Below are 27,927 nucleotides of genomic sequence, written 5' to 3' on the forward strand. Positions count from 1 at the left end.
GCACACACACTAGCACAGTGTACTCAGTTACAGAGAGGTGAATCAAAGATAACTTTAAGTGAAAAGAATATGTTACAAAATTATGCTCACTATGATTACAATTATTTTAAGATTATGTATGCATGTAGATGGGCAACACAAGGGAACACAGAAAATAAATTAATTATGTGTTAAGTTAGTAGAGTTACAGGACTTTTACTTCTATTTTTAAAAACTGTTATAATGATGGGATATACAGTAAACATAAAAAGGAATCATGGAACCTTAAAAAAAAAAAAAGAAACACAAAATTCAGATTCTTTCATCAAATGCTCTCGTTTTACCTTGGTCTCTGACTTCATCCCTTATTACTTTCAACTACTGCCCTCTTAGCGGTAGCTACACGATATAGAGTCCCTACATGTCCCTTCTGTGCCTCTGCTTAGATCAGGCCTCCTAAATGCAGTGTTCTAGTCCCATCCTTTCTGCCAACGTAAATCCTATCTGTCTTTCAAGGCTTAATAATGATTCATTTCCTTTTAGAAATCTTTTCTAATTGACCCCACTCCATAGTTACCTTTCCCTTAATCTTCATACCTTCCCCACAACTAGGACCCAACCTGAAGGATATGTGAATCATAAGTCATTTTAAGTTGTGACTTAAGAAGAGTGATTTAGGGCTTCTGAATTACAAAGTAATATTTGGATGGACTATTCCTTCTTATAGATTTATTTTATTGAACTAAAAAAATACTTATAAAGGCTTTTATAGGCTCAGTCAAAATCTTGGTCCTCCTCATTCTTACCCTGTTCCATAATAACAAAATTCCTTAGTCCCTAAATTAACCTCTGTTACATAGCCTTTATAAAAGCTGAGAAGGAAATAATATATATGACAAGTACCAAGTCTCTAGCATTTTTCACAAGCTTTAGTGAGAAGTGGGCTATCAGTGATAGATGGGATGACAATCACAGGTTACTGGGAGTCAGAATACAGAGATTCAAACACTGAGTCTGCAACTTATGATGTCACGTTAGACAAATTGTTTAACCTAAGACTCAAATCCCTTTTAAACAGTAGAGCTAAATTTAAAATTCCTACTTTGCAGGATAGAAATCCAGATAAATAAATCATATATGACTGAATATGTTTGGTAAACTGTAATTTTCATATGTTACTAGTTATTTTCACAGATGGTTAAAAAGTTAAAATTTTAAATTAAAGAACATCAAAAACCATGCAGGCCAAGTACTAATAGAAATAAGGTATCAATGTACTAAACATGCAAAAACTGAAGAATAATTTAAACCTATAGAGTGCTATGGACATTTTTTGGTAACACATTATTACATCAGCCTATTCCTTTATTTCTATGCTTTTTAGACATTTTTGAAAATGCTTTGGCTCATAAAATGATACCTAAGTTTCCACCATCTTTATATGGACTTTAGATTTAAGCATCTAAAAGCCTTAAGTAAGACTATTGGTAGCTTAATATGAGAGGAAAAGGGAAGCTCAAATAAAAGGAAGTAACTTTTCTAAGATGAATGGGGAATCAGCTAGGAAAAGTTTCCATCTTAAGCATAAATTTACATTGACTTTATGTATTGTAGAATTTCAAATTTCTTATGCATTTTCACCTTTTAAATGAGTATCTTTTGACTTTCAATAAAATAGAAGTTTTTATTTTTTTTAAAGATTTTATTTATTCATTTGAGACACAGAGATACAGAGAGAGAGAGCATGAGCAGGGAGAGAGGCAGAGAGAGAGGGAGAAGCAGGCTCCCTGCTGAGCCAGGAGCCCGATGCGGGGCTCGATCCCAGGACCTGGAGATCATGACCTGAGCCGAAGGCAGATGCCTAACCATCTGAGCCACCCAGGCGCCCCAATAGAAGTTTTTATTTAAAAGGCAAGTTGAGTGTGTTTCCTGTTGGCATTTTCACCAACATATTATATGACAACTATCCAAAATAATTTATCTACTTTAGCTTCATGTTCCATTCCATATCCTGTTCCTTAATAGCCTTAAATTTAAGTCAACTAATAGCTCCAACAATGTAAGTCAGACAAATTTTATGAATGAACAAGAAAAGTAAACTTGGGTCTAGAGATGATTATTACTGGATCACCAACAAACAGATTTTAAGTTTTATAGTTTTTATATACTGGAAAGCCTCTGATTTTACCTTCCTACAGGTATGTGTCAGCTTTCATTTGGCCCCAAAATGAAAGCAGTTATCCATATAATTCCCCTAGTGCCTCATCAGGGGTAATGTAATATTATTGTTGCAAATTTGTTAAAATACTTCGCTTTTCTTTTATACTATAACCAATACAAAAAAATGGCTTCCTAAGTGACATTAACTCCAAGCTCTGGTTCGGTGCCAAATGGAGTTAGCTCGCCTGCCAATTATGTCTTGATGTAGTAACTACAAGGGGCATTGAAATAAGGTAGTATAAAACCCAATCAGCCAGAGAGAAGGGCACCAGCAGGAAAGGGCAGGTAAATCTCTTTCCTCAAGTTAAATTGACCTGGTTGCCACGTCTGCTAATCAATCCTAAATACACAGTTCCCAGACAGGAAACCATTTCATTTGTCATTTATTGAAGGAGGCTCCCCCTGGCTGGGTTCCAAGTCAACAGGAACTCACAAATCTCTCTCCCGGAACTGTGTTTCCTGGTTCAGGCTGGTTCTGAATAGAATCAGATCCTGTGGCTAAGTAATCAGTAAGCTAAACAATCATGGAGACCAGAGGCTTATCAAAGCAAAGTTGTGATGACCTACTCTTAGCTCTTTATTCTTTTCAAAATGAGTCAATAATATCTGATATGATAATAATCCAGGTCAAAGGGCATGCCCAGATGGTTCAGAAAGAGTAGAAGCCAATTACCTAGAAATATTTCCAGAAGAATTAGAGCTTAATTTAAGTTTGAGAGAACTGGTTGGATTTAGAGAAGTATAAAGATATAGAAGAACATATTAGGATAGAAAAGGGGCATTAACAATTATATGGAAGAGGAAATGTAAATGTTAAGTCTTGAGACAAGTAATCTGGCTGAAGTAAACATGTATTTAAGAAAAACAGAAGAAATGACATTAAGTTTCTAGCTATAAAACCTGAAAGGGAAAACTCAGGATTCGGGACAAAGCATGGGTAGATTAGCAGATGAATTATCTATCTTAAAAGTACTTTTTGGTTATGATGATTTAGTGGACCATTCTACATTTTGCAAATGATAAAAGTAGGTGTCAGCAACTTTTTGGAGGCTTTATTCTACATCTTCGTTAATTCACCCCATCTTCAATTCCACTGGAGGACTGAGGCTATCTACACTTCCTCTATCTCTTGTTTTCTGTGGCATGAAGTGACCAAACTAAGTTTATGAACAGAGACATGGCTGAATATGAGCACAGACAGGCAAGAAAATAGATGGAGGGTTGGGAGGAAGAGTGGGGTAGGTTCTCTGTATTCATGAACACTTCCTCTCACATTTCAGATCTAGGTATATTTTACAAAGAAGCAGAGTAGACAGTCTTAAATCCCCAAACATCAACTTAGCTGCTTGTCTTTCCACCACTTTACTGAATTTGGTCCTCAGGGCTTTTCTATTTTCAAAAAAGTCCCTTATAAAATACAAATACCTCCCCAGAAAGGAGTTATGGTTTCAGTATTAGTTAACACCTTAATATCTGATAGTTAAAACAGCTGCAGTGCTCAAAAACATTAGAATATACTTCTCCCCCCAAAAGATTCTATAATCAAATACACCTGAGAAACAGCACAGTATAGCTTCCTCTTGTAGCTTTGCGGTGCACATCAGCATTGGAAAAGCACTTAAGAAGTCCAGTAGTAAAATGTTTTCAAATCTCTTTAATTACCAAACCCTATTTCCCCTACAGAACACATATTAATATATTTTAAGATACGAGTATTTTTTAGAACATAGTTTGAAAAACACAAAATTAAAACAAGTCAATGACTAATAATAAGGCACAGAAGAGACAATTCGAGCAGGTGCCATTAGGAAGGATGACAGGAGGTAGGAAAGCAAAAACAGATCTTTTCTACTTCATAACTTTGTTCAAAAACATCATGTTATTTGTTGCAGGTTCTGGTTTAAGAGACAGATCCTAAAGTAAGGATGCATGATCTATTCTATAATTATTTGTCTCTTTCCGAACACTATCAACCTCAGGCCCATTCCTAGAACATGAGTTCTCTGTACCACCCATTCCCACACTGTGACCAAAAGGAGTTGAATGAAGCAGAAAGTTAAATATACCATAGGACGTCTAAGTTTCTCCCTACTATATAGAGCAGTTAAGAGTCAGGAATTAAAGAACCTGGGAGTGGCTGACCATCTTCATAAGTGATCCTTTTTGTGCCATTGTGATCAAAGGCAACTTAACTTACCAGCTCTGCAACTCAGCAAAAGCTTGTTTCATTTTCTTAATGGAAGCATCCATCTCTTCTTTAACTACAACTCGATACCGTGCAAGAGACACTGTGCAGCGCTGGAGGTCTTTCACAGATTTTTCAATATTGGAACCTTGGGGAAAAAAGCCCCAAGAATTAATATAAAAAAGGAGCACAGGTAACTTGAAAGGTGGATATGAACACCCATGCATGTAATGTAACACATGTCACGTGGACCAAGAAAGTTCCCTAAGTGGCCACCCTCCTCGACAAAAAATTGATGTTTTCATAGATTAAAAAAAGAGGGGCGGGGCACCTGGGTGGCTCAGTTGGTTAAGCAACTCCTTTCGGCTCAGGTCATGATCCTGGAGTCCCAGGATTGAGTCCCACATTGGGCTCCCTGCTCAGCAGGGAGTCTCCTTCTCCCTCTGACCCTCCCCCCTATCATGCTCTTTCTCTCTCAAATAAATAAAATCTTAAAAAAAAAAAAAAGGTATCCTGGCCAAGATGGAGTAATAGGAGTTGGATTTATCCTCCTGTGTTAAATAACTAAACACATACACACAGACAAAACATATGAAACTGGGTTTTCATAAAACAGACATTAGGCAGTACTTTTTCCCTGAGAAAACAGAAACAAAGTGAGGCCTATGATTGCCCCAACTTACTGCCACAAGAATTTCCAGGCTGCAGTGCAAGGAGGAGAAATCCTAACCCTGAATTGAGGGGACAGAGTTGAGAAGTGGGAAGGCCAAGGTGGCGAGAATTCTAAGGGCAGAATACTGGAGAGGAGAGAGCTATACAAAGATGAGAAAATTGTACAGGGATCTACAGAGAATCCTGAATGCATCGGTGTGAGGAAACTACTGAGACAGGAAAAAGAACCAGTGGAAAGGAACAGGTAGAACAATCCCCAGACCTCACCCAGACCACAAATAGTTGGTGTTCACACCAGCCAGAATGGGGCACCAGTAGGGCACTTGGAAGGGTACTGCCTCAGTAATGAGGCAAAATTATCTCTAAAGGCTGCTCTAGTTCTACCTAACAGCGCTTAAAAGCAAGCCTCAAAGTGTTACCAAATAACAGTCCAGAACAAATCATAAGAATACTTAAAATAGGGCACCTAGGTGGCTCAGTGGGTTAAGCATCTGGCTTTGGTTCAGGTCATGATCTCAGGGTCCTGGGATGGAGCCCTGAGTTGGGCTTCCTGATCAGCGGGGAGTCTGCTTCTCCCTCTCCCTCTGCTGCTCCCCCTGCTTGTGCTCTCTCTCTCTCAAATAAATAAATAAAATCTTAAAAAAAAAAAAAAAGAATACCTGAATAAAACACAAAAATATCTAGCAATCATGGGGTGCCTGGGTGGCTCAATCATTAAGCATCTGCCTTCAGCTCAGGTCATGATCCCAGGGTCCTGGGATCGAGCCCTGCATCAGGCTCCCTGCTCTGCAGGGAGTTTGCTTCTCCCCCTCCCACTCCCCCTGCTTGTGTTCCCTCTCTCGCTGTGTCTCTGTCAAATAAATAAATAAAATCTTAAAAAAAATATATCTAGCAATCAACAAAGAAAAATTCACATGTCTGGTATTCAAGAAAAAATTACCAGGCATACAAAGAGGCAGACAAATATGACCCATAGTGAAGAGAAAAATCAACTAACAGAAGCAGATGCAGAAATGTCACAGATGTAGTAGAATCAAGTAAATAAGGACATCAAAACAGCTAATATAATCAGATATCATATGTTCAAGAAGGTAGAGGAAAGCATAAACATGTTAAGGACAGACATGGATGATACTTTAAAAAACCCCTACTGAACCTCTAGAGATGAAAAAAAGACAATGTCTCAGATGAAAAATACACTGGATGGGACTGACAGCAGATTAGAAACTGTTGAAAAAAAAGAGATTAATGAATTTGAAGATAGCAACTTCAAAAACTATTCAAAATGAAACAAAACATAGAAAAAAGGCTAAAAAATAAGTATTTGAATAGGTACCAGTTTCAAAACTCTCTAAGTGACAAGATTCAGCAGAATATAATTCACCATGTAGACACTACAAAATTAATAAAATTCTCTCTCTGTAGTACAGTTTGAAGCATTATATGTGGATAAGCCAACTTTGTAGATAAAGATGAAATATATTTACCTACTCATCACATTCTAACCAGTTCTAAGAGTTCTACTGACCTCTCTATATTCACCAATGTCAAAGTTATATATACAGTTGATAGGTGGAATCATGGATCTAAGAAGTTTATAATGTGCCAAGATACAGATTTTCAACTTTTTATTTAAATTCCTCTTGATTTCTTTCCAAATCTACTTAAAAGCTTTCAAGCAGCATCCTTTTCTTTTTGTATGACTGAATATTTTTGATGTGCTTTTCTGCACCAAGCTGAGGGTTATGTTAGATTTAAAAGGAAACCTTCACTAAATTTAGCTCGTGTGGAATAAATAATTCAATAAAGCGCTACAGGTTACAAGTGTCTTACATTTCTATGTTTCATTTGTTTAGTGGAGTGGACCACCTTGTTTAGATGTATGACACTCTATCATCTCTACCTGTTTAATTATTGGCTGATTATTTAAATGATTATTACAGTTTAAAGAAAAAAGGCAAAGAGCTACCACCAGTCAATGCTGAGTACTTACTTAAGAGGAAATGATCTTGTTTAAAGCTAAAGTCTGACAGAGATTACTAAGAGCACGAAGTTGTGAAGAGAAATGAAAATATTTTTTTAAAATGTCATGTCAGAGATGGCAGATCTTTTTACTGTTAAGTCAACCAGGAGATAAAAATGAAGGAAACGGTACAAAAATGTTGCAGTAAAGCAAATAAAAGAAGTAAGTTAATGCTAGCAGAAAAGTCATCCTGACCAGTAGAGTTTGACTTTCATTCACTAAAAGGATCCCTGTCATTGTAACAAGACTGTACAACATCTAAAGTAGTATCAAACTCCAACTGTGCACATGGAGTTAGAGAGGGGTAGTTACTGCCTTAAAAACAGAAAACGTATTACCTGCTACCATTTTGAGACCTTATCTATGGGAACAAGGAGATAATCTGCCCTTGCTAGCCAAAACCAGATTTTTTTTGTTTTCTCTCAAAGGTAGTCTTCTGATTTACCTAGCTTTTTGTTGGTGGAGGAGAGTGGAACATCTTCCATCCCCAGATTTGAAAACTGAGGTGCTGTGGTAGGTCTTGAAAGAATTTTGGCAGCATTCCTATTTTGTTGAGAATTCTGAGTAGACTGCGTAGTCAAAGACTTGGGCTCAAAATCAGAGATGCCATTCTCCAGCACGGACCCTGTCAAAGAAAGAGGCCAGTATTTTTAGAATAAAATTTAGGGTATATCAATCAAGCAGTCTTAAGTATAAACAAATAAGGAAGGTAAAAATGTTTCAGGCAAAACTATGCCTCTTAAAGGCTGTGAACAAAAACAACTGACAAAACAGAACAAAGAACAGAAGCAGTTGGACGAGGCTACAAGTAGCATCTGGCTCAGCCCTAAGCTGCATCCTGAATGAAGATGACACATCGCTAGATAAGCTAGCTTGTTCCCTGTATCTTGGTAGCTCTGGGCACAAGGAAGTGAAGAGAGTCAATAGCACTAATTTCTGATAGCTTCTGTAAGTTATGTTGAGGAAAAAAGAGTTTTACACTGTTCCAGGGAACGAAGAATTTAAAAAGTTTTAGGAAAAGGGCAAAGAGGAAATAAGAAGAGAGCCAGCTCAGAAAAAAAAGGAAGCCACTATCTTTGGTTTGGTTGAGGTCAGCATAGGTGCTGTATCTTTCTCTAAGTCTTTTTGTATGAGCAAACTAATCAATAAAAGAACATCTAAGAAGTACAGAATAATTCTTAAATTGTCATTACATTAATAAGGCTAACAGCAACAGAGCAAGGGGCAATGGATTAACAAATAAGTAATTAAAAAACCAATTTTAAAAGAGATATTCCTGAGGCGCCTGGGTGGCATAATTGGTTAAGGATCTGATTCTTGGTTCCAGCTCAGGGCCTGATCTCAGGGCCGTGAGATCGAGCCCCATGTTGGGCTCCACACACAGCACGAAGTCTGCTTAGGTTTCTCTTTCTCTCTCCCTCTGCCCGTCTTCTATGTGTGTACTCCCTCTCTCTCAAATAAGTAAATCTTTAAAAAAAAAAAAGAGATATTCCCAATATCTTCCCAACATTCATCAAAATAGTTAATAAAAAATGTGCAAGATATGTGAATTTACAACACTAATCTTAAATCTTTTTTTTTTTTTTAAAGATTTTATTTATTTATTAGAGAGAGAATGAGAGATAGCACGAGAGGGAAGAGGGTCAGAGGGAGAAGCAGACCCCCTGCTGAGAAGGGAGCCCGATGCGGGACTCGATCCCAGGACTCCAGGATCATGACCTGAGCCGAAGGCAGTCGCTTAACCAACTGAGCCACCCAGGCGCCCACAACACTAATCTTAAATCTTTACTAGAAAACATATGTGGGACTATAAAAACCAACAATCTACTTCTCATGAAAGCCATGGGATTGCAGTTATTATATATTCCTCACTGTATTGAGTCTTAGAATAACGCCATTGACGTCATCTCATCATCATCATTTTCTTAGTAAGTACACAATTAAAAAAATCTTAAGGTCACCTTCTGTAATCTCTAACTACTAAGGGATTATTAAGTTAGAAGATTTCCACAAGACTGACTTAAATTAAAATTAAAATATGAGACAATGTAATAAAAACTATATTTTCTTGGCCTTTGATAATTACAGTTGACCCTGAAACAACATGGGCGTTGGGGCACTGACCCTCCCTGCCCCCCACAGTTGAAAATCTGTATATAACTTTGACTCTCCCAAAACTTAATAGTCTACTGTTCACCAGAAGCCTTACCAGTAACATAAACAGTTGATAAACACATATTTTATACTTTATATGTATTATATCCTGTAGTCTTACAATAAAGTAAGCTACAGGAAAGAAGATGTTATTTAGAAAATCATTAGGAAGAGAAAATATATTTATAGTACTGTATTTTTTGAAAAAAAAAAAAAAAATCCACATATAGGTGAACCCACACAGTCCAAACCATGTTGTTCAAGAATCAACTGTACAAAATGAGACTCTTTCACATAAAAGGCAACAAAAACTAAAAAGTAAAAGACTAAAACTAAATGTAATTTATTGATTGCTTTCTCAACCAGGAAACCCTTGTATTTTTCAACAGAAGGCAACTTTTCAAAGACCTGTTAATAAACTCACCTGTTCTATCCAGCATATGTGGTGTGGCAGACTCAGGATCTTCCAATTCTCTGGCATCTATTGAAAGTATCTCCATACCCTCACTGAGAGAGTCCACAGACTCGGTATCATTGATGGCACCGTTGACATGGTAACCATTAATACCACCTTTCTCTGAAGAAGGTACAGACTGTTCCTCTTGAATGGATACTGATTTACTGGAATCTGGGATACTGTTACTTGGTTCTGCTGCAGGCTTGGGTTTGCTTTTCTTCTTTTTGTTCTAATGATTATTAAAGATTTGAAAAAAAGAAAAGAAAATGAAGACCCCCACAATCCAGAGAGGTAACTCTAGTTACCAAAGATAATCAATGTTACCAATTTCTCATATGCTCTTCCAGAAATTGAACACATTTTTGTATATGTTGAGCTACTGACTAAAATAACTATGTTAAATGCTTTGGATGAACTCAAACACATAAATACAAAAATTTTAGCATGGTAAAACTTACCATAAGCAAAATCAAAACATAAATTTTAAAATGTGAAAAAATATGTCCAACCTATATACAAAAAACTAAATTTATACAGAGTTCTAACAAAAAAACAAAGAAAACAATAACCCAACAGAAAAAAATGGTCTAGGATAGAAACATACGGAATGAAGTGCAACCTCAGTCTAATAAGAGACATAAATTAAAACTGCACTACAGAGGATTCTGGGAAGATGACAGAGGAGGAAGCACCAGTAATCTGTCTCCCTAGACAACAATCACGCTGGCAGAATCCGTCTGATATAACTATTTTGGAATTCTGGAGTCTACTGAAGGCTTGCAATTTGCAGGTGAAGACCTGGATAGTAAATTGTGGTTAATTTCAGTTAGTATCAGTTCCTAGTATAGAAAGTTACCCTAGGGGACAAGCAGCTGAGCACCTGTTCTTGGAGCAGCTTGCACAAATTATGGGAGCCAGGGTAGAGAAAAAGAACCCCGTCCTCCAAATACTGGGGATCTAGGCTCTGATCACTGACTACCGCTTTTGATCACAGAGGTGCAGACAAAGAGGCAGGCAGCCACTGCTGGACCTCCTCCCATTGTTGCAAGCCCCACCCTCTTGGGCTGAGTGACCGCCAGGGGAATACAAAGAGCAGTGCCCCAGAAAATTAACAATAACAAAAAATAAGCAAACCCTGAGGAAGGGGGAGAATCTGATTTCCAAAGTTACCACATTGTTAGATTCAAATGTCCAGTTTTCTTTTTTTTTTTTTAAAGATTTTATTTATTTATTTGACAGAGAGAGAGAGATAGCGAGAGCAGGAACACAAGCAGGGGGAGTGGGAGAGGGAGAAGCAGGCCTCCCGCGGAGCAGGGAGCCCGACGGGGGGCTCGATCCCAGAACCCCGGGACCACGACCCGAGCCGAAGGCAGATGCCTAACGACTGAGCCACCCAGGCGCCCCGCAAATGTCCAGTTTTCAACAAAAAAATCCCAAGGCACAAAAACCACACAAAAAACAAGTATGGCCTATTTAAAGGGAAAAAAAAATCAACAGAAACTGCCCCTGAAAAAGATCTCTTGGCAGATACATTAAAGACTAAAATAACTGTCTTACTCTTAACTATAGAGAACAAACTGCTGGTCACCAGAGGGAAGGTGGGTGAGATAGGGGATTGGGATGAAGGAGAGCACTTGTGATGAGAGCATTGAGAGTTGTAGGGAAGTGTCGAATCACTATATGGTAACTAACTGGAATTTAATTGAAAACTTAAAAGAAAATAAAATAACTCTTAAAGTTGCTCAAAAAACTACAAGAAGATGGTGGAGAAAATCAAGAAAACAAAGTATGAACAAAATGGAAATATCAATAAAGAGATAGATAACCTAAAAGAAATTAATAAAGAAATACTGGAGCTGAAAAGTAGTATAGCTGAAATTTTAAAATTCACTAAAGGGATTCAAAGGCAGATTTCAGCAGACAAAAGAAAAAAATCAGTGAACTTGAAGATTGGAGAATGGAAATTGTCAAGTCTGAGGAACAGAAATAAAAAATATGGAAGAAAAGTGAACAGAGGGGGGCCTGGCTGGCTCAATCTTTAGAGCATGTGACGCTCAACCTCAGGGTCGTGAGTTCAAGCCTTCAATCACATGGAAGAGACTGTGTGGTATTCTACGTACACAGCTATGTTTCGGTGTCACTGAAGACTTTTTTAAACCAGATGAAGTGAAGTGGCATAGGTAAATCTTTTCTTTCAAATATTTTTGCAGGGCCTAAATTTTTTTAATAATACAAATGCCAATATCATGGTTTTAAATTTAATTCATTTTTACCTTTTTCTTGCCTGTTACTGTCCATTCTTTGAGTACTTCACTGGCACTACCTGTAAAAGAAACCAATTACAGATTTTCTCTCCTACCACATTCATGGTCAACCAGGAATTAGTGTCCCTGCATTTTGTAATTGCTGGACAATTTCCAAAGTTCCTAACAGGGAAAGATTAAGGTTCAAGGCTCTGAGCTAATGTAGTAAGACAATCACACTATACTTATGGAATACCTGTCCATTTAGATCCCCGTTCTCCATGTAATTTCCTTAATAAGTTCTCCTAAGAAGAGAGTAATGTAGCCTGAACATTTTGAAGATTGTTTTATTTATATAGTTTAGACCAAATACAAAGATAACTGGTTTCAGCCCAAATATGCCATCCCCTCCCCTCTAGAAGATCACATACCACCTTGGCTATGTTGTTTTAGAGAGAGCTATACACTACCCTAGACCCAAATACTAACATTATAAAGAAAACAGATGATGATAAAGAAAAACCTAACAGTATTTGGGTCTGTTTCTTATACACGGACAAATTCAGAAGAACAGAAACAGGAAGACCTAATCTGGTGCTGCTGTTCAATGAAGCAATAGCTTCAGGCAAAGTTTTTCTCAAACAAGTTATGTAGAAAGAAGTTTATAAAACACTCAACTCTATAAACTGAAAGCTTGGCTAAACACACCATTCTTCTATATGTTAGATAAGGAAACTGAAACCCTAAACATTTGAGTCACCTGCAGGAACCAAACTAAATGGTATAGGAGCCTGGAAGAGAATGCTGAATCCCTGAATTTGTCATCTGTTGCTGGGCTGCTGGATCACTGGTTTGTCACTAGGAGTTTCTTAAATTCTTATTCAACCCAATTCCAATCAAGTCCCTTATACCACTAGCCACGCAATTTGTTCTTAAAACCAATAGAGAACATTTTGAATAAAATGGTGGAGTTTTCTCAGCTTGTGTCTTATTCTAAGATATCATACAGCTTATGAATGAATTACTTCTACGGCTGAAAGAGGTATCTTTAAGAGGTATCTTTAAAAAAAAAAATGCCACGTCATCATGGGGTCTGCTATATCATCTATGACACACCAGATTGCTGAATGAATGCTATAGAAGTCTGAAGCAACTTCTATTTGAACAAACACAAACTTATTTAAAAACCGAACAAGGATTACCTTCCATGAAAGCTTGTACTGTTTTGTCCACACAATTATCAAAGTGCTGTAAAACCAGGATGATTTCATTATTGCTCTTATTGGGAACTATTGCACGCACCGCATTTATCTGGAAAAGACGACAGGATCATTTAATTCTAGCATCAGTTCGTCAGTTGGCAACTGATGTCTATGACAGAGAGTAACGGAAAAAATGATATGTATCACTCTTTAGTGTCAGTGATAGTCCATACAACCATCTCACTGGGAATGATTAATACACGAGTGATAACAGCACATAAAAAATTAATTTCAAAACTTAGAAAAGCAGAACATTTCTAGAAATAGAAGGTATGTGCTAGATTTTATTTCAAGATGCGCCTGGTGGCTCAGTTGGTTGAGTTGGAGGACCCTTGATTTCAGATGGGGATATGGTCTCAGGTCGTGGGATCTAGCCCCCCCAGCAGGCTTCGCACTCAGTGGGGAGTCTGCTGGAGGTTCTCTCTCTCCCTCTCTCTATGCCTCTCCCCCTGTTTGTGCATGCTCTCTCTAAAATAAAATAAATCTTTAAAAAAAATTTTTTAGGGGCGCCTGGGTGGCTCAGTCGTTAAGCGTCTCCCTTCGGCTCAGGTCATGATCCCAGGGTCCTGAGATCGAGCCCCACATCGGGCTCCCCGCTCCGCGGGAAGCCTGCTTCTCCCTCTCCCACTCCCCCTGCTTGTGTTCCCTCTCTCGCTGTGTCTCTCTCTGTCAAATAAATAAAATCTTTTAAAAAAAAAAATTTTTTTTTAGATAAAATAAAATAGATATGCCAATTTTGCTGGATTTATTCCTAAGGTTTTTTTTTTTTAATTCAAGTATAATTAACATACAGCATTATATTAATTACAATATAATGATTCAACAATTCTATACATTTCTTAGTGCTCATGAAGATAAGTGTACTCTTAATACTTTTTATTTATTTCACCCATTCTCCCCCCACCCACCTCTGCTCTGGGTGATTTGAGAATAACTGCATGTTCTGTTTTCATTTTTGTATATCAATTTAATATCCAGCAATCTTGATGAATTCTTGTAATTTCTTGCTTTCTTGGTTTTTCCATGTAGATAGAAAATAACTGTATTGTCTATAAATAACAACAGTTTTTTTCTTCCTTTCCAGTCCTTAAAATTTTCATTTCTTGTCTCACTGCATAATGTGACATTCACTATTTCTCCTGGCTCTTTTTGGTAGGGCGTAGTACTTAGAAACCAGGAGCTGGGTGTGTTTATTGTTATTGGGGAGTCATTATTTCTAGGTTTCTTCAGTGGATAGAGCTAGGAGATTTTGTTTTTTACAACATGAGTTCATAATAACATCTTCAATTCAAATATAACATTAAAAGGTTTTAAACATGTATTTCTTTTCTGTACACTACAAGTTTTTATTAATTTGCTTTTTTCTATAATATTCAAAAAGTATTACTAATAAACTACAACATAATATTACTAATGATAAAACACTGACTACAACTAAAGATTTGCAATTCTTTTTGCCTTTTAAAATATCCCTCTAAACACATACAGAAGAATATTGTGTTCAAAAGTCAGTGGGAAGATTTGTTCTACTTCACGCTTTCCCTGAAGGTGAAATATTTTTAGGATCTCAACTTTATATAAGACCTTAGCCCCAGGGGCGCCTGGGTGGCTCAGTCGGTTAAGCGTCTGCCTTCAGCTCAGGTCATGATCCCATCGTCCTGGGATCAAGCCCCGCATCAGGGAGCCCACTTCTCCCTCTCCCTCTGCCTGCCTGCCTACTTGTGATCTCTCTCTCTCTGTCAAATAAATAAAAAAAACTTTTCTTTTTTTTTTTTTAATTTTATTTTTTTATTTATTTGACAGAGAGAGAGATAGCAAGAGCAGGAACACAAGCAGAGGGAGCGAGAGAGGGAGAAGCAGGCCTCCTGCCCAGCAGGGAGCCCGATGCGGGACTCAATCCCAGGACCCTGGGATCATGACCTGAGCTGAAGGCAGACGCTTAACGACTGAGCCACCCAGGCGCCCCTAAATAAAAAAATCTTAAAAAAAAAAAAAAAAGACCTTAGTCCCAAATCCTAACCCAGGACAAGCCTTGGGCTTCAGGGCCCTGTGTGGTAAAACCCAATTTTTATTGAGACTGGCAAAACACATCAGAGTTACCTAGCTCAGGCTTACCACTCTGGTTTTTAGTGCCCTCTATATTTTTATTTCCTAGGGATATCCTTTACTTTTTGTGTCACGGTATGCATTTTAAATGATATATGTTATTTTTCATTCTGTATTTCTAGGTATTTTATAACAGGAATGTTTCCACGTTCTTTAATTAGCCATACTGCTTAAAAAGGAAGTTCTTCTATATATGAAGAGAAATAAAGTATCTTGTCTAAGTAATAAGCAGAGTCTGTATTAGAACCTAAGTCGTCTTTTTTTTTTTTTTAAGATTTTATTTATTTTTTTGACAGAGAGAGACACAGCGAGAGAGGGAACACAAGCAGGGGGAGTGGGAGAGGGAGAAGCAGGCTTCCCACTGAGCAAGGAGCCCAATGTGGGGCTCGATCCCAGGATCCTGGGATCATGACCTGAGCCGAAGGCAGACACTTAACGACTGAGCCACCCAGGCACCCAGAATCTAAGTCTTCTTTTTTTTTTTTTTTTTAAAGATTTTATTTATTTATTTAATTGACAGAGAGAGAGAGAGACAGCGAGAGAGGGAACACAAGCAGGGGGAGTGGGAGAGGGAGAAGCAGGCCTCCCGCGGAGCAGGGAGCCCGATGCAGGGCTCGATCCCAGGACCCTGAGATCATGACCTGAGCCGAAGGCAGTCGCTTAACCGACTGAGCCACCCAGGCGCCCCTAAGTCTTCTTTAGTACACTTACTTTTATATCATTCTACCCTTTTTTTGTTTCAGGCTTACCGAACAATGATAAGGTTTAAAACCATACAAAGTGGGAAGGTATATAATGTATAATCCAAAGAGGGCTAATTTGTAATATACATTTTTGAGATGAGCAAAAAACTTAGTACTGATCACTACAAAGTAGACTTTAGGCAAAACTTACAGACTCAATGATAAAAGTAAGATTCTGATAACTTAAAATGTGAAAGTGTTTATATTATTCAACCAATATATCTGTGACTCCATAATCAATAATATACTTTTCTTAATAAAACAGAGAAAGCACATAAGCTTTTATGTTTTTCTCAATAAAACTCATTAAGGGTTACATTACTAAAAACACCTGGTTTTCTTCCAGAGGAATATTACTTGGAAGATCTATTTCTCTTCTTGCTCTGAACTCTCCAAATGAATGGAAAGATCCTACTCAGTTTATTCCTTAAAGAACGTTGCCAAATGAGATACACACTTAGCCACATATATATTATGTTATAATATTAACTAATATTTATGATATTAGTTATGCAAACAAAATCATATTTCACTTTCTTAATGAGTTTGTGTAGCCACTGATTGTATTAGCATCTAAATTTTACTGACATTCAAGCTTACTATCCATAGTAACTAGTCATACCTTCTCTTTCATGTTCTCAAAAGCTCCTCCCTGGGCCAATACAGTATTGGACTGCAAATCAAAAATGAATCCTGATGTATCTGCAAGAATAAGAATGAAAAAATATATTCAACACGATCTAAAACTAACATGTGATCCATTCCCCAAATGGAAGGGCCATACCAGCTGCTTTCCTCTCATAAACAGTGAACAACTTAGTTGCTATTTTGTAAATTCTATCCTATATATAACTGATAACTACACTTGTGTTAAAATTATAAAATCTGATTTTAATAGAAACTGTCACAAGCTACAGAAAGACACTAAATACATCAACGATATTAGACTGTCCAGTAATCTTTGACATCTTTGTTAACTATCCTAATTTAAAAGGCCCTTTAGAAATGTTGCAAGTAAATAGTTCCCCAAGGTAAAATTTAACACTAATGAATCTGAAAATGTGAATATGAGCTTCTGTACCATTATTAATAGTAACATATGAAACTAATTTCCATCTTCTAGACTGCACCACACACGTTCTTAGACTATCAAAATCCCTGAATACATTCATGTTTGTATCCCCAACATAATGCTCGACAAAGCAATGTACCTGAGCTTACACTACAAGCACAGCACGGGAAAACTGCAATGCGATTGATTACAAAAAAGAGTTTGGCTTTCTTATGCTTAGAAAGAAAAGGCTATCTGTAAATTTAATCAATTTCTTTAACTGTGACTATGTAATCCATAAATTACCTCAGCTTTAACACTTCACAACTTTGTTTTAATCTAATGAGATGCAATGGCAGGAAATGGTTAGAGTACTTCTCAAATTCTGATGTGGATACTTGTCATCTGGGGAATCTCAGGTTAAAATGCAGGTTCTGATTCAGTAGTTTGGCTTGTGGCCTGAGATTTGTACTCTCCAGTGGTATCGACATTGCTGATCCATGCACCATACTTGGGAATAGCTTGGGGGTTAGAATTTCAACAAAGCAAGCAAAAGGAGAAATTTTAAGAAAAGAGGTTGCTATGGTTTTAAATGTCTGTTTGCCCACCCCCTACTCCCGCCTGCCATCACCCAGCACTAAATTCATATGTTGAAATCCTTAAGTTTTAGTGTTACATAATGGTATTAGGAGCGGGACCTTTGAGAGGTGAATAGGTCATGAGACTGGAGTCTTCATGATGAGATTAGTGCTCTTATAAAAGAGACCCCATAGAGTTCTCCAGCCCCTGCCACTGGGGAAGGATGCAATTCGAGAAGTACTCTGCAACCCAGAAGAGGGCCCTCACATGACTATGCTAGCACTCTGATCTCAGACTTCCAGCCTCGCAAACTGTGAGAAATAAATTTCTGTTGTTTATAAGCTACCCAGTCTGTTATGGCGCTAGAACAGAATAAAACAGGGGTATAAAAAATGCAGTAATATTCTAGTACACTTTCCAAATTCTTTTGCTACTATTATAGATGTGTTTTAATTAAAGCCTCTTTTCAGGGATAAAAGGTACAGCATAGGGAATATAGTCAATGGTATTGTAATAATGTTGCATGGTGACTGATGGTAGCTACACTTGTGGTGAGAACAGCATAATGTATAGAGTTGTCAAATCACTATGTTGTACACCTGAAACTAATGTAACATGTGTGTCAGCTATACTTCAATCAAAAAATAATAAATAAAGACTCTTTTACAGCTTAATCCTGGGTTTTCAAATACTTCCTAGTTCCTATGGAAGACTGGTAGTTCATAAGTTAGAATGGTAACAGCATTTTGGTACTAAAAGTGTTAAAGAGGATATGAATAGAGTCAATGTCATTCCAAGAAAAACTGTGGTTGCCGATTGCCAATATAACCATGAATTAATTTTTTTTTAAAGATTTTATTTATTTGAGAGAGAGCAGAGAGAGAGCACGAGCAGGGGGAGGGGCAGAGGGAGAAGCAGACTCCCCATTGGGCAGAGGGCTGCGATCACAGGACGCTGGGGATCATGACCTGAGCCAAAGGTAGATGCTTAACTGACTGAGCCACCCAGGCACCCCAAAACCGTGAATTTAGATTTAACCTCTGTAATACTGGCAATTTTCAGACTGTTACCTAAATTAAAAATTGGCTGCACTTAAGACAAACTCAGTATTTAAGTCTGAGTTTTCCAGATGACTACATAAAATGGTTAACTCTCAATTATCTTTATTAACTGAAAAAAGACACAGTTTTGAAAATCCTATATAGTCAAAATATTATCCAGCAACCTACTCAGTTGCTATAGGTTAGCCAAATGATTTAACTTGGATATTATAAGTACTCTCCCCTAAAGACAAATTAATGAGCAATGAGATGATACAAAAGGATGTCAATAATCTTATTAAAGAATCTAGCTTCTGAAATAATTTGTTACCTACATTGTTTTAAAAGTTGCTAATGCAACGGAAAAGCTATTTCATAATACCTAAGACAAATTTTGTCATTAAAAAAGTGTATCCTTAAAAAAAAAAAATAAAGAATCAAACCATCAACCTCTTTTAAGGTGGAAGCAAAACAGCATTTTGGAGTCTGTATTTATTTGTTTTTGGGTCTGTATTTAAATGAACTATTAGTATTCTTACACATCATCTAACACTTTATTTTTTTCCTTTAACAACACATTAGATTAGACAAAGTACCAGGAAAACAAAGGTTAGTTCTATAAACACCTTTGGCTGTTGCCCCCCCCCAAATTAGCATAAGTATTACTAAGGTTTATCTGGCATACATACCAGTTAGGATAATGATTAAAAATATATAAAGCAGTCAGGATCATAGAAGGAAACAAATGGCTCACTCAAATTGGGAAATCTGAGAAGAGTTTAATAAAGGGACTATTTTCAAAGGGGCTAGTAAGGAATAGGGAAACCAAAAGATATAGTGCAATACCCTTGGCTAATAATAGCAATGTACCCTGCTACTCTGAGGTTTTAAAGAAGTGTAAGGAGAAAGCCATTCCTGGAATATACAAGGCTCTTTCATCTTTGTTTCATCTGCTATGGAAAGGGCCACAGGACCATAGCTATGACCTTTGGTCAAAGGACAAGGTAAGCCCACAGTGACCTCCCTCAGGGAAAGACTGGGAAATAAAACCACTACCTCACTCTCCTCCCTGCCTCTGATCTCCTGCCTAGGCTGCCTGCCTAATGGCCAAACCCAACTAGAAGCCCGAAAGCAAGAGAGCCATTGAGGTAGTGCATACAGGTCAGCCTCTCACAGCACAAATGCCAATTTCATATTTATACTCTAAATCACAAGTTCTCCAAAAAGGTAAAGCAGTAATTCAACATCTTAACTTGCCTACTCACCAGCTAATATTGCCTCTTTCAACTTAAAACCAACAACTCAAGTACATTCAAAACCTTGCTTCAATGAACTGGTGCTTAAGTGCCTCTCAGCATTATAGATAAAGTCATTTTTTGTTCCCATCAGTAATATTTAGTAATTTAACAATTTTCTTGTTTTTTCATGCAAAGAAAGCCTAAGATTTACTTAATTCCACTGGTAGGAAATGAGACAGGGTCTCAACCTTTGATACCTATCCTATGATAGAGAGCATGTATACTCTGCAAGAAATAAATCTTTTTTATTTCTTTTAAAAGACTTATTTGTCAGAGAGAGAGAGAGCGCACAAGGCAGGGAGCATGGCAGGTAGAGGGAGAAGCAGGCTCCCCACTGAGCAAGGAGCCTATATGGGGCTCAATCCCAGGACCCTGGGATCATGACCTAAGCTGAAGGCAGACGCTTAACCAACTGAGCCACGCAGGTGTCCCAAGAAATAAATCTTTAAAGAACAGTTCAGTTAAATACCACTCTCACACAAGGCTCATAAAGGATACAAGGAAATCTGAACTTTCTTAGCATTTATTTCACTGTATTAGGAACCACCTCAGAAGTTTCTTGGAATTATTTCAAATAGCACACATTTAAGAACATTTTGGAAAAAGTATGTTATTTACAGTATCACTGACATATTTGCAAATACTGCAGGCTTTGTTATTATTGTTTTTGCTGGCTTAAAAAATCAGACAAAAGTTGTTTTAGGCACTGATGACACAGAAATATCTGAGTCTGATAATACCATGTGTCAAACCAAACTTGAACAAGTTTTTTTTTAACTGAGGTATAAATGACATATATATAAAACACTATATTAGTTTCAGGTGTACAACATAATGGTTCACTATTTTTTTTTTAAAGGTTTTATTTATTTATTTGACAGAGAGACAGCGAGAGGGAACACAAGCAGGGGGAGTGGGCGAAGCAGGCCTCCCACTGAGCAGGGAGCCCGATGCTGGGCTTGATCCGAGAAGCCCGGGATCATGACCTGAGCTCAAGGCAGACGCTCAACCACTGAGTCACCCAGGCGCCCCATGGTTCACTATTTATATATATTGTGAAATGATCACCACAATAACTGTAGTTAACATCTGTCACCATACATAGCTACAAAATTTTTTTTCTTGTGACAAGAACTCTTAAGATCCACTCTCTTAGCAACCTGCAAACATGCAACACAGATTAACTAGAGTTACCATGCTGTATATCACATCCCCATGACTTGTTTTTTTTTTTTTAACTGGAAGTCTACTTTTTGACCCCTTTTACCCATTTCACTACCCCCTCCTCTCTGGTAACCACCAATCTGTTCTCCGTATCTATGGGCTTGGTTTTGTTTTTTAAGATTTCACATATAAGTGAGATCATAGGATATTTGTCTTTCTCTGACATTCACTTGGCATAATGCCCACAAAGTCCATCCATATTGTCACAAATGGGAAGATTTCCTTTTTTATGGCTAAATGATATTCCATTGTGTCGGAATTTCCTTTGTTTTTAATGCTGAATAATATTCCATTGTGTGTGTGTATGTGTGTGTACACATACTCTTTATCCATCCATCCATCTATGGCCGCTTAACGGTTGTTTTGATATCTTGGCTATTGTAAATAATAATGCAATAAACATGGGAGTGCATATATCATTTTAAGTTAGTGTTTTTGTTTTTATGGGATAAATACCCAAAAGTGGAATCACGTGGTAGGTCTATTTTTAATTTCTTGAGGAACTTCCATACTGTTTTCCATAGTCGCTATACCAATTTACATTCCCACCAAAAGTATGTGAGGGTTTCCTTCTCTCCACATCCTAGCCAACACTTGTTATTTCTTTTTTTTTTTTTAAGATTTTATTTATTTATTTGAGAGAGAGAGAGAGCATGAGCAGGGGGAAGGGGCGGGGCAGAGGGAGAGAGAGAAGCTGACTCCCTGCTGACATGGGGCCTGATCCCAGGACCCTGGGATCATGACCTGAGTTGAAGGCAGATGCTTAACTGACTGAGCCACCCAGGCACCTCAACACTTGTTATTTCTTGTCTTTTTGATAATAGCCATTCTAACAGTTGTGAGGTGTTATCTCATTGCAGTTTCGATTGCATTTCCTTGATGATTAATAATGTTGAGCACCTTTTCTTTTTTTCCCAATAAAAGTTTAATTTAAATTCAATTAATTAACATATAATGTATTATTAGTTTCAGAGGTAGAGTTCATATGACTCATCAGTCTTATATAAAATCCAGCACTCATTACATCACATGCCCTCTTTAATGTCCATCACCCAGTTGCCCCATCCCCTCACCCCCCTCCCCTCCAGCAGCCCTCGGTTTGTTTCCTATGATTAAGAGTCTCTTATGGTTTGTCTCCCTCTCTGATTTCGTCTTGTTTTATTTTTCCCTCTCTTCCCCTATGATCCTCTGTTTAGTTTCTTAAATTCCACATATGAGTGAGATCACATGATAATTTTCTTTCTGATGGACTTATTTTGCTTAGCATAATCCCTCTAGTTCCATCCACATCATTGCAAATGGCAAGATTGCATTTTTTGATGGCTGAATAGTATTCCATTGTATAAATATATCACATCTTCTTTATCCATTCATCTGTCGATGGACATCTGGGCTCTTTCCACAGTTTGGCTATTGTGAACACTGCTGCTATAAACATTAGGGTGCAGGTGCCCCTTCGGATCACTACATTTGTATCTTTTGGGGTAGATACCTAGCAGGTTGAGCACCTTTTCATGTACCTGTTGACCACCTATCTGTAAGTCTTCTCTGGAACTGAACCTGTATCTTTTTTTAATACATGTATCTTAACAAACTTTGAAACACAGTCTGATTCTGTTGATACTCTATAATTTAACCTGAGGACCATACTGTATTGAATGTTTTATAATTCATTTGGTTAAAAGTTCTGATTATATTCATACCTATCAGAATGACCATCAACAAAAGAAAAAGAGAGGGTGAGAGGGAGAGAGAGAGAAAGAGAACAAATGTTGACAAGCACGTGAAGAAATTGGAATCCTCATACACTGCTGGTGGGGACTTCAAATGGTATAGCTGCTGTGGAAAGCTATATGGTGGTTCCTTAAATAATTAAACATAGAATTATTATAAGATCAAGCAATTCCACTTCTGAGTATATACATAAGAGAACTGAAAGCAGCAACCTAAACAAATATTTATATATCTATGTTTATAGCAGAATTATTCACATTAGCCAAGATACAGAAACAACTCTTAAGTGTCCATAAATAGATGAATGGATAAAGAAAATGTTGTGTGTTTATGTACACACACACACACACAATGGAATATTATTCAGCATTAAAAAGGAGGAAATTCTGGCATATGCTACAATATGGATGAACCTTGACATCATGCTAAATAAATCAGTCATAAAATGACAAATAGTGTATGATTCTATTCATATGATGTACCTAGAATAGTCAAATTAAAAGTAGGGTGGTGGTTGCTAGGGGATGGGGGGGGGGAGGAGGAAACGGTCAGTTGTTTAATAGGTATAGAGTTTCAGTGTGGCAAGATGAAGACACTGTGGAGATGGATGGTGGTGATGGTTGCATAGAATGTGAATATACTTAATGCCACTTAACTGTACATGAAGAAATGGTTACAATGGTAAATTTTATGTAAGTTTTACCACAAATAATTTAAAAAAAATTTTTTTTTTATTTTTTTTATTTTTTTTATTTTTTTTTAATTTTTTTTTATTGTTATGTTAATCCCCGTACATTACATCATTAGTTTTAGATATAGTGTTCCATGATTCATTGTTTGTGCATAACACCCAGTGCTCCATGCAGAACGTGCCCTCCTCAATACCCATCACCAGGCTAACCCATCCTCCCACCCCCCTCCCCTCTAGAACCCTCAGTTTGTTTTTCAGAGTCCATCGTCTCTCATGGTTCTTAAAAAAATTTTTTTAAAGATTTTATTTGAGAGAGAGAGAGAGAATGAGAGACAGAGTATGTGAGCACAAGCAGGGAGGAGGGGCAGAGGCAGAAGCAGGCTCCCCACCGAGCAGGGAGCTGGGACTCGATCCCATGACCCAGGGATCATGACCTGAGCCAAAGGCAGACGCTTAACTGACTGAGCCACCCAGGCGACCCAAAAAACTGAACTATTTTAAAACAGGTAAATGACATGGTTTATAAAGGCCAGTCTTGACCCAAGATGGAAGTTTATTAAATAACTTAAAGAAATAAATATAAAAAAGTGTTAGCATTCCAGAAGGCTATACCCGTACTGGACATCTTACAAAACGGCATTTTGACACAGTTGTTTTTCTAAATTTCCCATCTAGAATTTGCTCTTCTTCCAAGCCTGATTCTTCATTATCTACACATTTTCTTTATCATATATATATATATATATATGATATATATCTATATCTTTTTTCTTACAAAAACAGTCACAATTCTTCCAAGCTTAGGTGGTAAATTGGCAGAAGAGAAAATTGTGACCTAGGAAACTGAAGTTGGTGACCTCTTCAATTTCAAAGTTGTGAATACACTCTAAACTTTAGCTAGTCATGTCTGTGATGGTAACTTTCTTCTCCTTGCACTCACATTTATATAATATAACCCCTGTCCCCATATTTGTCACTAGTGCACATGAAGAAACAGAACTCCACTTGTCATTTTATTCGTGATTTATGTGTGGATTATTCTCAAAACTGTCATGAGAAAAAACAATTTCAACAGACTGGTTATTTTCGGGGCACCTGGGTGGCTCAGTCGTTGGGCATCTGCCTTCCTGGGATCAAGCCCCACATCGGGCTCTCTGCTCAGCGGGAGGCCTGCTTCTCCCTCTCCCACTCCCCCTGCTTGTGTTCCCTCTCTTGCTGTCTCTCTCGCTGTCAAATAAATAAATAAAACCTTTAAAACAAAAAAGACTATTTTCTTTTAGGTGGTTGAGTATTGATTGGCTGTGTTCAGGCTAAAGGAGAACTTTAGGTTATTTAATTGTTCGTGAGATACATTTCTGTAAGAATTGGCACTTAACCTCTTCTCTTCAGTCTACCTTTTAATTTTTAAGAGAAAGTTGATACAATTTGAGAAAATATGACAAGTGATCGTCACCCTTGTTAGGTTATCTGTACATCTAGGCTTTCTTACCTGTGAGGTTACTTGCATTTAATTGAAGGATCTTACCTCTATGGCCTCTCTTTGACCATGGTGAAATATGAATAATTTTGTTATCCAGCTTGTTTTATGCATGTGTAAGGAATATCAGTGAGTAATAACAAGAATTTGAGATCCTTAGAAGAAAGGTGATATACTAAGGTACTGTTAAAATAATGGCAACTTGAGAACTAGTATGTTTGGTGAGTTCAGCATTAAGGTTATATAGCATTAAGCTTGGACTCTGTCCTTGATTCTGCTGTAGGTTTCTTATTGTGTGACTTTGGGTAAGAAGTGGTACCATGACTGATTTTTTTTCATAACTGTAAAATTAAGTTAAAGTATTTTGGGAGGGATTATAATTCCATCTTTTTTTTCACTTGTCAGAAGGGATAGTACAGTAATTTGCCATCATCTATGTTAATGGAAAAACATATAAACAATCTAAAATTATAAATTTTTAGTTGTTAAATTCAAAGATACAAATTCAGTAGCTCCTATAAGAATCCATGCCTGGGTTTGAGTCCCCTCTATACTTCTCTCTACTGTAAGCAACCTGGAATTTGGGGGATAGGTTTTTCCAACAAAGTAGACAACCTGCTCATAATCAGATTGAATTCACTTCAGTACTTTCAAAGAGCCTGTGTGTTCATTAAATATTAGCTCTGCTAAACCTTTTTAGGACCCTAAGTAGTAGAGCTTTTAATAATCTCCACCTCATAGTAGGTAATTGTGGGGGCTATTATATGTATTTAGTACTGTGCAATTTAATAAACTAAATGCACAGTTGCTATCCTATTGAGATGATTTTTTTTTTACTGGTCTCTTGCATTAGACTATAAAACTCTAAGAGAGCAGAAACCCTAGCTGTCTTGTTCAACAGTGTATCCTCAATGCCTAACTTGGTTCACAGTAGGTGTTTACCAAATATTTATTGCAGGAATTAATTTGGAATCTCAGTAAGGGATCCCTAGATTTTAAAATTTACCTTAGAAAAAATGTTATTTTCTTAACATCATTTTTAATCAGAAATTTTTTTTAAAGATTTTATTTATTTATTTGACAGAGAGAGAGAGAAAAGTCAGAACTTTTTAAAAAATTTATTTGTGCGGGGCACCTGGGTGCCTCAGTAGGTTAAGCATCCGCCTTCAACTCAGGTCACGATCCCAGCATCTTGGGATCAAGTCCTGTGTCAGGCTCCCTGCTCAGCTAGGAGTCTGCTTCTCCCTCTCCCTCTGCCCCTCCCCTGGCTCATGCATGCGTGTGTGTGCCCTCTCTCTCAAATAAATAAATAAATCTGTAAAAAAATTTCCATCTTGGTTGCTGATGGCCAAACACAAAAATCTTCTCAGTAGATTGCAAGGATACAGACTTACAGTTTTATCAACTGGCCTTCCTAGGCATCTCAGATGACTACTGCTATGTTTTACATGTTCAGAAAAATCCATACTTCAACTACCAGTCATTTGCTAAGTGGCTCTTCAATGAAAGGAAGTGGCCTTTTATTTTCCTGCTTTATTTTCCTTTATTTGTCATACAGCCTTAACAGCTGGTTAATGTTTTTCTTTACTTTGCCCCTTTGAGTGCTTCTTCAACTACATTCTAAAGGATGTTGTGACTCTTCTTATAAGACAAAGCAATTACACTGGGAAATTTCCAAACTTTTAGAATGAGTTTTGATTTTTCCAGGTAGAGCTTGCTGGAAAGTCAGGGTTTTTATTAAAGACACAAACAAGCAACTGAAGTCTATCTTACTCTCACCAATAGATTTTCCTAGGTTTCCATCAAGTGCAACAGAATAAACTTCTTTTTTTTAAGTTCCAAGAATTCTTGAGGGTCTTGTTTAAAAGGTTTACTGGTTCAAATAATAAATTCCTCCATGAATGGTGATTGGATAGGAAATTCTATCCATCTTTCAAAAACCTTCTTAGTAATGTACTCTAGAGAACTGCCAGGGGGCAATGATACTGATTTTAATGCCCAAACTCTTCTGTCTCAATGCCATCTTCCATTAGTTTGGAATTAGTTCTCCTACATATAAAATTAAATGCATAGCTTAAAAAAAAATTCTTTCCTACTCCATCCTGTCCTTCAGATTCTCAGGAATTCTACCAGCTTTTCCAGGAAAAAAACTCAATTTCATAAATTAAAAAAATTAAAGCATTTGAGAACTGTGATTTTTTTAAAAAGAACACAAATAAATCATCAATTACTAAGATCACTACACATTCTTTGTTGATTCTAGATCATCTCTGAACTAATGTCTTATTCACAATATCTTATATATAGTTCCAGAGATTACATGAATTCAGTTACTTAAAAAATTACGAAGCCACATGATGATTATTTTGATATCTATTTACAGCCAACTTGCAAACTTTTTAATGGAATGGGGCACTAAAATAGAATAAAAATTAAATATTTAGTTAAATCTTTATTTCCAAGTAGTGAGAAAGACTGTCATGAGTTTTATGTTTCTACTTGCTAATCTCTCCCTGCTTTTGGGGAAAGGGAAAAATAAATTGTGGAGCACCTGGGTGGCGCAGTTGGTTGGGAGCCGACTCTTGGTTTCGGCTCAGGTCATGATCTCAGGGTCCTGGGATTGAGCCCCACATTGGGCTCCACACTTAGCGTGGAGTCTGCTTGAGATTCTCTTCCTCCCCATCTACCCCTCCCAAGCATTCTGTCTCTTTCTCTCTCTCTAAAATAAATAAATAAAACCTTTAAAGGAAAAAGTAGTGATGTGGTTAAAAGATGAACAGCCAGTAAAA

General features: G+C 37.3%; 1 protein-coding gene across 2 annotated transcripts in view; it reads right to left on the reverse strand.

Annotated features, from left to right (window-relative positions):
• SPATS2 (spermatogenesis associated serine rich 2) overlaps positions 1 to 27,927 on the reverse strand; it is a 139,317-nt gene that overhangs the window by 18,965 nt on the left and 92,425 nt on the right. For both annotated transcript variants that reach the window (XM_032420435.1, XM_032420436.1), the window contains 6 exons: positions 16,667 to 16,746; positions 13,136 to 13,244; positions 11,964 to 12,013; positions 9,658 to 9,919; positions 7,525 to 7,704; positions 4,397 to 4,532 (listed from right to left, as the gene is read on the reverse strand). In XM_032420435.1, coding sequence (XP_032276326.1) covers positions 4,397 to 4,532; positions 7,525 to 7,704; positions 9,658 to 9,919; positions 11,964 to 12,013; positions 13,136 to 13,244; positions 16,667 to 16,746 — 817 coding nt within the window. The remainder of the gene's footprint in view (positions 1 to 4,396; positions 4,533 to 7,524; positions 7,705 to 9,657; positions 9,920 to 11,963; positions 12,014 to 13,135; positions 13,245 to 16,666; positions 16,747 to 27,927) is intronic.

This window comes from Phoca vitulina, unplaced genomic scaffold (assembly GCF_004348235.1).
Source record: "Phoca vitulina isolate PV1807 unplaced genomic scaffold, GSC_HSeal_1.0 scaffold23, whole genome shotgun sequence".
NCBI lineage: Eukaryota > Metazoa > Chordata > Mammalia > Carnivora > Phocidae > Phoca > Phoca vitulina.